General features: G+C 31.3%; 2 protein-coding genes across 2 annotated transcripts in view; both read left to right on the top strand.

The window, feature by feature from the left end:
* The first annotated feature begins 2,516 nt into the window (after positions 1 to 2,516).
* Positions 2,517 to 7,287, top strand: LOC106107031 (cysteine proteinase-like). Its single transcript, XM_013287709.1, has 2 exons — positions 2,517 to 3,011; positions 7,223 to 7,287. The coding sequence occupies exon 1, from the start codon at positions 2,546 to 2,548 to the stop codon at positions 2,984 to 2,986; it is 441 nt and encodes a 146-aa protein (XP_013143163.1). The 5' UTR covers positions 2,517 to 2,545; the 3' UTR covers positions 2,987 to 3,011; positions 7,223 to 7,287.
* Positions 7,288 to 10,245: 2,958 nt separating this feature from the next.
* Positions 10,246 to 11,945, top strand: part of LOC106107318 (sodium-independent sulfate anion transporter) — a 24,762-nt gene continuing 23,062 nt past the window's right edge. The window contains exon 1 of the mRNA XM_013288129.1: positions 10,246 to 10,450. The gene's annotated coding sequence lies outside the window, so the exon portion shown is untranslated. The remainder of the gene's footprint in view (positions 10,451 to 11,945) is intronic.

Genomic DNA, 11,945 nt, shown 5'->3' with positions numbered 1-11,945 from the left:
AAACCCTGAAGAATATAAAAACAATTTTATAAACATGTCACTATTGTCTCGAAGTATTGCGCGTGAACCCAAAAGTCGAATTTATGCGGATCAAGGGTGACCCCAGAATAAAGATACGGGGCTATTTCCACACGGCCGCGGAAGGTTCTGAATAACATGGGATACGAAACAATAACGAACTACGCAATTCGAAGGTATATTGATCAGAGTTACGGAACAACAATTTTGGCTACAGAATTTTGTAACGCTTGAAGAAAGCAAACCATCTAACATCTTCCACTAGTTACACAGTATTGATATGGATATAAAATAATTAACGTGCTTAGAAATATTAGTAGGCACATTACAACGAAACTCTTATTCATTTGTCCCCTTAATTGAAGAATTACGTAGGAACAACAATATTAATATTATAAAAGTGTTCAGAGACAAAACACAGGATTATTAGCACCGAGTAGTCTTTTGTTTTTCGCCTTGATGTTATTGTGTAATTCAATAACATAATTTGGCTCATTGAGTAAGAAATTAATTCCATTTCTTGGAGATGCTATTAGGCGCTTATTTACTTTTTACGAGGCCACCTTACTTAAAGGATGTTTGGATAATTGAGCAAACAGGCCAACGTAGGGGATATACCCTCATAATTAAATCTTAAGAAGATGTTGGCTACCCTTTGGGCGGTACCCTTTTCTTTATTACATAACTCCACCTGTCTTGTATGCTGGGAATTAACATGTTAAAAGGCTTAAGGCTTTGAGCCTGAAATTAGTTAATTTGCGTGTTTCGTTTGTTAATAATATATAATTACATTTTACATTGTGAATTATTTTTGCAACTCTTATTTGTATAGAGTTAAAGAAGTTCCAAGTTCATATTTGTTGCAGAACGAGGGACGACATAAGAGCCTTTGTTATGTCTGTTTCAAAAGTAGCAACAGTGACTCGCCAGAAGCAAGGTAATCCTTACTTTGATCCACTTATCTGCGTCCAACAAGCCTAACTGACTAATTTATTACTAAACTTGTGCAATAGACCGACGGACGGCCGACCTGAACGGTGTCGTTTACATAGAACTTTTACATTTATTAGAAGGGTAATGTTTGAGTAAGTTGACATAAGCCGTATGAAACTTTGACATTTTAGGACCATATATGTCCAAAAAACATGTTTTTTGAACAAAAAATTCTTGAACAAATACGAATATTTCATTTAATTTGCAAGCATACGCATTCTTTCTATCGATCCGTTATATTGTTTTTGTAGACATTTGAAATACTGAAATATACGAATTGTAGCTACTTGCTAATAGAATAACTTTCTGGTAATGAAATAATATTTAAATACTACATTTTTCTGGCGACATAATCTACACAGAATTAAAAAAGTGAGTAGCTTATTGGCTATTATAGTTTGTAATCTATTCCTATTCTATATCTGTTCCAACTTTCATGTTGTTTTATCTTACGGAACAGTTAATTCTCTTTGTAATATATGTAAATGATCAATTATTATTTATTTATTAACTTTAAGAAAACACTGATGACCGCTTATTTACTCACGCAAAGATCTTGTGTTATTATAATAATCTTGTATGCGTCATACATGTTTATCTATTGGCTTACTGTACATCTATATTTTAGGACAAAAAATATTAAAAAAAATAACAACCGCAGAATTATTTTTAACACTTTAACTTGAATTTATGGTCAATTGCTTTGATCCAATCTCACAATATATATTTACTTGTGTATTTATTTATCTAATTGCACATTTTATTACACAAAATAATTCTAACTGTAGTTTTCATACCTCTTGTCAGTTCCCTTCCTATAAGTACCCATTTCAGGTGAAAATTTTGTTGACAGATAAGAGCGAGCCAAGTCGGGCCGTCGCGTAATTCAAGGGCTTTGTGCGCGACCCACCTACAGTTGGCCACTGATAAGCTTTGTTTTCTCTTTATCTCCACCATTGAGCCGCTTTCACACCGGCTGAACCTTAAAATGTAACAATAAAAAATATAATTTAGATTCTTTTTATTCCGTATATTTTACGAGAAGCTTCTTTGTCTTGCTACCGTCTCCCCTAGGCAAATATCTGTTGTTTCGGAGTATACACTTAGTATCCAACTTTAACTTGTTTTAAAAATTATTTATATCTTGGATGCCAGATAATTTGTCATAAAAGACATTTGTAAAATGTATCCTATATCAATGATTAGCTGCTGCCCCCGACTTCGTTTACAATTAAAAATGATAGTAAAAATAATACCTGCGTTACTAAATGATAACGTAACTACATACAAAAATACAAAAGTAGCATAGAAGTATAGATATGGATCTCAGATTTTATAATTATTAAATTCCTGACAAATACGTGAAGCAGAAAATGCGGCCAGGGCAGTAAAAGATTCTATAATCCTTTGATTTTCTACGCGCATGTAAATAATAAAAAAAAAAAAACAAAGATTCGTAACGCTTATAAAAATAACAATCCACTAGAAACAAGTTTTCGAGGTCGCGTTGAACGTAGTCATCGGACAGACGTTCATGATACGTGAAGTAATCACATCGCGACTTGATACAACCATGAAAAGATTAATATTAATTACATTATTGACGATAAGTGCCATAGCGGCGATGGAATACAATGCTGAATCATTCTATGATTATTATCAATATCGTGAAGACAGAGCAGAGAAAATATCAGAAGATACAGAAATTTTAGAAGATAACTACGAAAGTGAAAAGCCCAAATACGATATGAAAGACGCGCCGCAACTCTTCGAGAAATTCGTCAAAGATTATAGTAAGGTATATAAAGATGAGAACGATAGGAATAAGCATTATGAAAATTTCCAGTCTAATTTAAAAGATATTATTCGAACTAATGAAGAAAGCAAAGGATTCGTAGTCGATATTAATATGTTCGCTGATTTAGACAAAAAGGAAATGGAATCGTTTTATGATGTCGGTGACACTGGCAACTAAATGAACTGCTTATGACAGAATGAAGGTAAAAAATCTTATTTCTAAACTTTTTTAATTAATTATTTTTAAGTCTACATCTCTGTCTTCCTATTTTTGTTGATGAATCTAATGTTATTATTTATTTTATTCACTTAAATATACTATTAATAATGACATGATGCGTTATAGAATAATATTTTTTTACATTAGTCATTTTTATAAAACAAAGAAGAATATAATTTACTTTTTTTTCCTTATTTATGACATGCGTCATTTAATGACACGGATAGATTAGGATGCACCGTAACATGTTGGTATCCGAGACGATTTAGTAAACTACCATTGTTTATTTACAAATACAAAGATGTACTAAACGTAGGATGCCACTGCTTAATCACCTATTTTTTTGTCCGTTTAAATAACACAGAATGATGACAAAAAAAAATATAAAGGCAAAAATCTTTTATTGTTATTTATTTCAATGTCATGAACTTTTTTTATCCTATACTAGCTGTTCCCGTGCGGTTTCATCCGCATGAAATTGTAAAAAAATATTTTACTGTTTACATGTGTCAATTGCAAATGTCAAAATGACATGACATGACTTCCCTAATGTTGGTAGCAACTTATGGTTTCTTTTCCACATTAGGATATTTATCCAAAATGTTTACCCCCTAAGTTTAATGGCATGAAAATATATAGCCTAAAGCGTGACGTATATAGGGCTTTTTATTTAAAAAGGCACTATTCAAAAATATGCTGTAATTGCTGACATTTTAGGCAACAAAGTGTGTATTTACGCTTTATTATAGTAGTATAGATATAGATTACGGAAATACAATGGAGAGAGTTTATTTTCATTGATTAATTTAACACATTCAACCTTGAACCAATGTCAATTCTATACAAAGCATCCAAATATTTTCCAACTGGACGGTAAACAAGTTTAACTTGATAGGAATTACTTTGCCATTTGTAGATTTGTAGTTATGCAACAAAAAAACAAACCGGTAGAACTGAATCATAAAAACCATAGTTATAAATGCTTATTTTTATTACTCTTGGCATTGTAAATAACTATTGTAATAATTGAACAATTATTAAATTAATAGAGAAATAAATATTAGGTTTATTTACGTTTATATGATGTTTTATTTTATTTTAATTTAATTTACTTCAATAGCATCCACTGACATGGCGTAAATATCACACGTTTCTGTAACATAAAACCAGACTAAAAGTATGTCTGAAATAACTCAAATATACCTTTCAACGTTAGCATGTACATATCTTTTAACGTGACGTATACAAAAAGTAAAATAAGGTTATATGCACGTATGTTTGCAACATAAAACCTTTTCGCCTTTATTCCGTGTCAGGTTTAACTCGGGCTTAACACGAATAAAGCTAACGTGAACCCACGTCCTGAAAATATTAATTGTCCCGTAAAAGCAAATATTTGTTTAGGCGTGGGATTTAAGGCGGAACTAATATATCAGTTCGCAGGTACTATCAACAAAACTGTTCAGTCAAGGGTTCAATTTAATTTATGAGATTTATTTTAAGCGTACCTGAATTATTAATAGAATTATAAGACTAGCTGTTCCCGTGCAACTTCATCCGCGTAAAATTATGAAAATTTTACTGTTTACATGAGTCAAATTATCAATTGCAAATGTCAAAATGACATGACATGATGACAAACCATGTCAACCTTGCTTCCTTGATGTTGGCAGCAACTCTTTACTCACATTAGAGTTTTTATCCAAAATATTTACCCTCTAAGTTTAATGGCGTTAAAATATATAAGTGATGTGACGTGAGTGTAGGGATTTTTATTAAAAAGAGAATTATTCAAAAATAAGCTGTAATTTCTGAGATCTTAGGCAACAAAGAAGTGTGTGTTTACGCTTTATTATAATAGTGTAGATGTAGATTATGGTTTATTGTTTTTTTTAGAAGCGCCTTTAAGTCCGGGGTTAAGCACATGACTTATAATCTACAGGTTCTGGGTTCGAATCCAGACATGTACCAATGAGATTTTTCTAGTTTTCGAATTTCATATGTACATAATTTACCCGGCGTTCTTATGGTGAAAGAAAACATGGTGATACATGTACATATCGGCGAAGAAATTCAAAGATATGAGTGAAGTCAACCAACCCGCACTGGGCCAGCGTTGTTGACTATGGCCTAGTCACCCTAAATTAAGATAGGCTCCGAGCCCCTTAGTGTGGACGTATAGTGAGCTGGTAATTGATACTTCTTTATATTACATTTAGCATAGGACAAATTTTTTTTTTCGTTAATTTACATAATATCTCTATAGTATAGAAATTTATAATACACACAAATATGTTTTTCATCGATGGTATAATATACTTATGCAGAACTGGTTTCATACAAGGTTATATTTTATTGTAGCGGATATTAGTTATAAACGTTTATAATAACAATAATTACTACACAGGCTTTAGCTTTTTAATATTTATAACTAATTCAATAAACTCACAATTAAACACTACGTGTCTCATATCATTTGTTACGTTTTTCTCGTTTTTTGATAACATATTTTTTCGTAGCATTTCAACGAAATTTTGCATTCGGTCATTTACGCTTTGTTGAGAAAGGGTCAGTGCGGGGCGGGCGCGTAATGAATTAAATTAGGTCCCAGTGACAACCTTTCTTCGCAATCTCATCCCTGCGATTTGGATATATCCCCATTGTTCAAATCTTACTACAAGTGGCATTGTTTAATTTTATATTATTTATTATAGGAATAGGAACATAACAAAATAAACAGCAAGTCATATATCTCAATTATAAGTGTGTTAATACAGGACAGTTAGAAATAATCCTACAGGGAACTAGGGTGAAATAATGAGATTTAATAATAGATTACCAACCCTTTTCCCCATCCTAGATTCGATTAACTAGCCAGTTACTGGCAATCTCTATACACAATAAACCAATATTAAAAAAAAAATTATATTCGTACTAAAAAATAGCAAAAAAAAAACGAAAACAACTTCAGTGAAATCCTTTTAGTTATACTGAAGATACTTTAACAAACATCCTTCCAAACTTTTGCATTTATAATATAAATAAAAAAAAATAGTAAGTTAATAAAACTTGTGTAGGATTTAAAGGTGAAATATCCACACACTTTTTATATGTTAGTATGAAGTCATTTAACGACTTAGACACTGTTATGATGTTTCTAAATTATTGATTATCATAATTTATAGTAAAATAAATCCGGTTTAATAATTACCTAACCCATGGTATTCTGAAAACAAGATTTTATTTTAAATACGTTTTAAAATATGTAGATAAAAAAAACAAAGTAAAAAATTACCAAATGTATAAAAGCTATAAAAAATTGACGTAAACCTTTTCACTATCATTATCTTAAAGGTTAAACGAAATTTATTACGTATTTAATTAAATTCATATATGTTATTTGAATTATGATATAAAAATTATTAAACACACAGTTGACCTTTTTAAAAAAATAACAAAAACTTTTCATTACCTCTTGGAGTTTATTTTTATACATCGTGTGTATTATGTAGGGGCGTTTAATTTGTACATATCGAATTTTTTTACAGTTAACAATTTAACAAAAACTTTTATATGTAGGTAGTTCATTGAATTTCTGTTACCTTAGTTTTGTGACAAATAACATATTTAAAATTTTTTATAATAAAGATTATCTTACTAATCGTATCAATGAGAAAGTTTACATGGATTGATGGATGTATATTTGTTATAACATATCTCCAAATCAGTCCAACTGATCTCGGTAAAATTTGGCATAGATGTAGAACAAGGTCAGAAAGAACATATAGGGTATCTTACCTTACTTTTTAATTCCGCGCGGACGGAGTCGCGGGCGACAGCTATCAAATAATAATTTAAAAGTAACACGTTTAGTTTAGTTCTATTTCATATTATGTTAAAGGTAAGATAAATGTACAAGAACATTTGGAAAACATATTTAAATTATAAATGTGAAGTCATTTCTAGTTACAAGATTGCTATCTGTGACAGGGGACAGTCCCTGCTAATGTCAAGTGGTCCGTATCCAAGAGTTATGTGCATAACGCCTGCTCTGTGATTTATCCCGCTCGAGATCCTAGCCTCATACATATGTATGCCTACATACATTTTAACTAGCGCTTTTTGACCGCTATTGAAAAGGGCGCGAGCCGACTAACATTTTCATAGATTTATGAGATTTTTTTTTTGTTTCAGATCGGTGACCGGAAATATATTCACGGATACATATGTAAAAATAAAAGCTACCTGTTAAATATGTACGTTGTTGCTTTTTATTTAAAATCCAATACAGATGTTCTTAACAAGACAATGCACGCTAGGTTTATTGTAAGCAAAGTTTAAAGATGTAGAATCAGGTTGCGTACGCTTTCGTAACTAGCTAGTCGCTAATGAACTTAGTTTCTGAATACAATACGTTGTTCGCGAATAGGCTTTATTAAACTATCCCGCGTCTGGAAACTGGGAGAGCTATTACAGCCTTCATAACAGAGTTCCCCCAGCCGCGTCACCGCAAAGGCCCGGTAACATTGTTAGTTGTGTCAACGGAGAGCGTCGTCGGCGTCGACAGTCCACTGGAGTTATTACAGAAATACGTACAAAATTTATATGTAAATTATTCCGTATATGCTTCGTGTAATATTTCACTGTTGCATTAATGTTTGCGCAACGGTTGAATGCGAATTGGTAACAGCTTCGTTCGTGTGAACATTTCCAATGCAAATAATATAAATTCAGACATATTTTCACTGTTAAAAATGGTGTTAAGCAGTAACAACACACCGCAAATAGATTGCTAAAAATATAACCTAAAATTAATTAAAATAAAAGACATTTAACTAACAGGTTCTATGTTTATCGAAAAAAAAACAGATTTGTTCTTTTTTTAAAATACCACGGTTTAAAAAACATCTATATTTATTTCACTTAAACTGTAGTAAAAGTAAGCATACAAGCTAAGAACATGCAATTCACTACCGTTCAGCGATTTCCGCGAGTCAAGAAGCATTTGCTAATCACAAATTACAGGCGCTGTTGTGAAAACTATAAAACTAAAATGAAAAAATATTTATAGTGTTCTGTAAAATATGCTGTGTAAAAGATCAGTGCGCAACAAGGAAAAGTAAGAAGGTAAATAGAAACATATGTAAGAAGTTTGTTGGGCCGTGAAGCCGTAGTGACTGCTCAACCGTTCGCCGGCAAGGAACGTCTCAAAAGGAACGACCATGCGTGAATATTGACATGGCTCCTAAGATAATTGTACAGTAGCAACTTCTCAGCGAAATGTTTACTCGAAGAAAATGCTACAGAACGGAAAGGATTTCGATTTACGTATGCGCCCTCAATGTACTTGAGTACTTGCCTATATTTTATCTACGCATATGTCAAGTGGCTGTTTTGTTACGAAGTCATGTGTAAACGTTTATAAGGTTATGAAAGTTATATTTCCATTTCCTTCTACACTCATTTATCGGATTAATTTACCGTCTAACCATTGTCGGAAATAAGTTTTGATTTGTTCATTTCTAGTTAACAGTGAAATCTTTCAATTTAAAGTACTAAATAGTAGTTACATTAAAAGTGATGTCAATGACCAAATTATTACGTCATTGTAATTTTTTTATTGTAGACCACTTTCCTTTTGACCTTACTCGATGATTTTGAAGGATATAAAAAATCACTTAGGCGCAAATCCGGGTTCAACTATCTTGAAAGTGAGACTTGTACGGCGCTGATAAATGTGTTTTTTATGATGCCACAAAAACAGCTTGAGAAAATCTATAATTTGGCACTTAGCCTCTTTTCTACAATACACAATAAAATTTAATTACCACAAAGAAAATACCTTAGTACATAAGGGCAACATTTTTTAATTTCAGACGCATAATTATAGTTTTACTTTTTAAAAATAGAACTTGAATCAATACGGGTTATCATATATTTCATACTACATATATAATTGAATTCTAGCCCTAAATACGTCGAGAAAATACATAGAGAATAGAACTCCAAATAATCCCTTAACATATTAAAATTAAGGGAGCGTCGCATCCCTAATGTAACCGCAACAATCACGAGTCAAACAATATGTCATTTAATCAAACCGAAAGCAGTTAACCTATAAACAGGGCCATATTAACCCGATTCAAACAGAGAATCCAATCAAACACATTGCCAACGAGTCAAGATACCCTGTGCATGTACATAACGTGAATAATGTACAAGTATAAGGTTGTATTTGTGTTCTAATAAGTTTCTAATAGTAATGTTAATATTGTACATAGCCCACGAAAGTAATAACGATCGAAAAAGTATGAATAAAGACTCTCTGAAAGGGGCAGAAACCAATTACATATTTTTACAGATTGTAAAGTTGGTCAATATCGAAAACCATCTTAAAGTTATTAACGTTGTTAAACTGTATTCATTAATAAATCTAATGTGAACTGCTTGTCTTACAATAGTAAAGTTTTCTTATGAAGAATAGACGTAGATAATAAATTTTCCGGTACGACTTGCACGGGAGTAATAGCAGCTGTTGTATTCAACGAGAATCTTACAGAAAACTCCGCGTTTGTTTTTATTAGTTATAACAAAAACATTTTTCTAGGATACCTCGAGGGATACTAGTAAGCAAAGTACAATATTTACTGACTAATTTATTCGTTACTGGTGCATTTTAAATTGAGCACTTTGCGCGCTTTTAGCATGCATCAATATTTAATAACGTTCGATTGCTTGTTCAAAGAGCTACGAGCTATTTGAAGGAAATGTTGAAAACACTTAGCAGTAATTATTCAAAACTAACAGCGCACCGATTTATTCTACTCTTAAGTACATAAGCATTTGTGTCTTAAGTTTAATCAAAAATAAATATACCCGTATACAAGTAGCATGTGAATTTGTATCTTAAGATTTAAAAAAAAAACGAATTGAACTTAATGCAGTGCATTAAAATTCGTTAATGCCGAAATACTATGAACGATAAAAATATAACTTTATACAAATTTGCAAAACAAATGAAAAATTTAAATGGTCGCAATCTATGATATTTGATGTTTATTTACTCATGCGATCTATTGGAAGCCATAAAATTAGCATATGAGACGAGTATCCAAACAGAACCTACAACATAAACGTCATACGTTGGCTTAAAAGTCCAGTAACCAGGCCATAAAAAAGTCTACCGTCATTTTAAGAGTTGACACTGACAGTGACAAATGAATAGTTGGCACCAAAAGCGAGTGTGGGGTGTTGTTTTTTATTTTAATTAATTTAAAATTATCGTTCGTGAAATAACTTGTGTGTATGAACGTTGTACTTTTTTGTATGAGAATAAAGTAGTTTAAATTAAATCAAGTAACAGTGGTGATTGTCATCTAGCATGTTTACATCAAGTTGAAATAGAAAGTTTATCGAGTTCTGGTAAGCTTTTGCAACTCAGTTTTACCTTTATAATTGTTTTTTTATATTTTAACATGAATCTATTTTTATCTAATATCACTACTGTATATTTTAGGCCGAACTAAAGTCTCATTTAATTTATTGCCGTATTTTATAGCATGATTTAAAATGTTTTCCAATGAAAAATTACAAATTATTTGTCTTTTATTCCAATTGTTAATTTACTGTACTTAAAGTAATGCTTAGGCTAAAAAACATTCTACATTAGCTTGTCTTAAACCACATAAATCAGTACAGAATTAAATTTAACATAAATATCTACATTTACTACAAATTTAAAAATCCAGTAAGAATCATAGAATATGTCTCTTGAGAAGAATGAAATGTAAGCAAGTATGATTATAATCACTGATATCTGAAGCTATTTATATTTGAACTGAAGCTATTTTTAAACTTTTCCAAGCTAACCTTTCTTGCATAAAGTATTTGTAATAAATACAACAACAAACTTTGAATACAAGTTTTATAAAATACAAGTCGGGGTGACTAGACCATAGTTAATCATGTTAGACATGCTGCGGGTTGGTTGACTTCACACATATCTTTGAATTTTTTCACATATATGTGCAGCATCACAATGTTTTCCTTCACCATAAGAACATTGGGTAAATTATGTACATAAGATTTTCGTTAAATCGTAAATCACATTGGTACATTGTAGGATATGAACCCAAGACCTGTGGAGTACATGTAAGTGATTAAACTTCTTAGCCTCCGATACCCTAAAATAAAGCTCTACACTAAAATAAAGATACAAGTATTAAATTCAATCATGACTACACTTATTATAACAACTATTGTATTATTTTTAAATAATTGTAAACCTTATGATAGTCTGAAATAGAGGAGTGTATTGTTTTGATCATTCCATTAATACAGGAAACATCTTTCCATTCCATTTCAATGTTAGTTATTTTAGCTTTATTTAGTATTTTCTATTGGTGTTCAGACTTTCAACAACATAGTAAAATTGCTATTTTCATAGCAATAAATATGTGAGTACTAAATTTAGTAAAATGCTTTTTGCCGTACTAAGTTAGCAAGTTATCAGTTTCGAATTAATTTTTTAAGCAATAACCAATGAACCTATGTAAGGAGGCATGTTAAGTGAAGTGATAAGGAAATTTCGAACATTCAGTATTGTGGTTTACCGTACAAGTAAGTTATCGCACAATGCGGTATTGCGAAATTCATAATAAGCACGCGTCGATTACATGACTGTCGAACCGGTACTTGTGCGAAATAATTGAAAATTATTATAATTATTGGGAACCTTATAGCCTGGGTGTTAATTTTAGAAACTGAGTAGTTGGATTATTGGTGTTAATATAACTTTTTCAATTAATGTAAAGAAGAATAGACCATATACAATTGCAGTTCTAGCATACAATTTTCCTGCCTAATTAATTAGGGTTGAAGTACTTGTATTGCTAGAGTTTCCTTAGCTTTTTTTTTT

The sequence above is a fragment of the Papilio polytes genome, unplaced genomic scaffold (genome assembly GCF_000836215.1).
Source record: "Papilio polytes unplaced genomic scaffold, Ppol_1.0 DF822067.1, whole genome shotgun sequence".
NCBI lineage: Eukaryota > Metazoa > Arthropoda > Insecta > Lepidoptera > Papilionidae > Papilio > Papilio polytes.
This window is presented reverse-complemented; position numbering and strand designations above follow the sequence as displayed.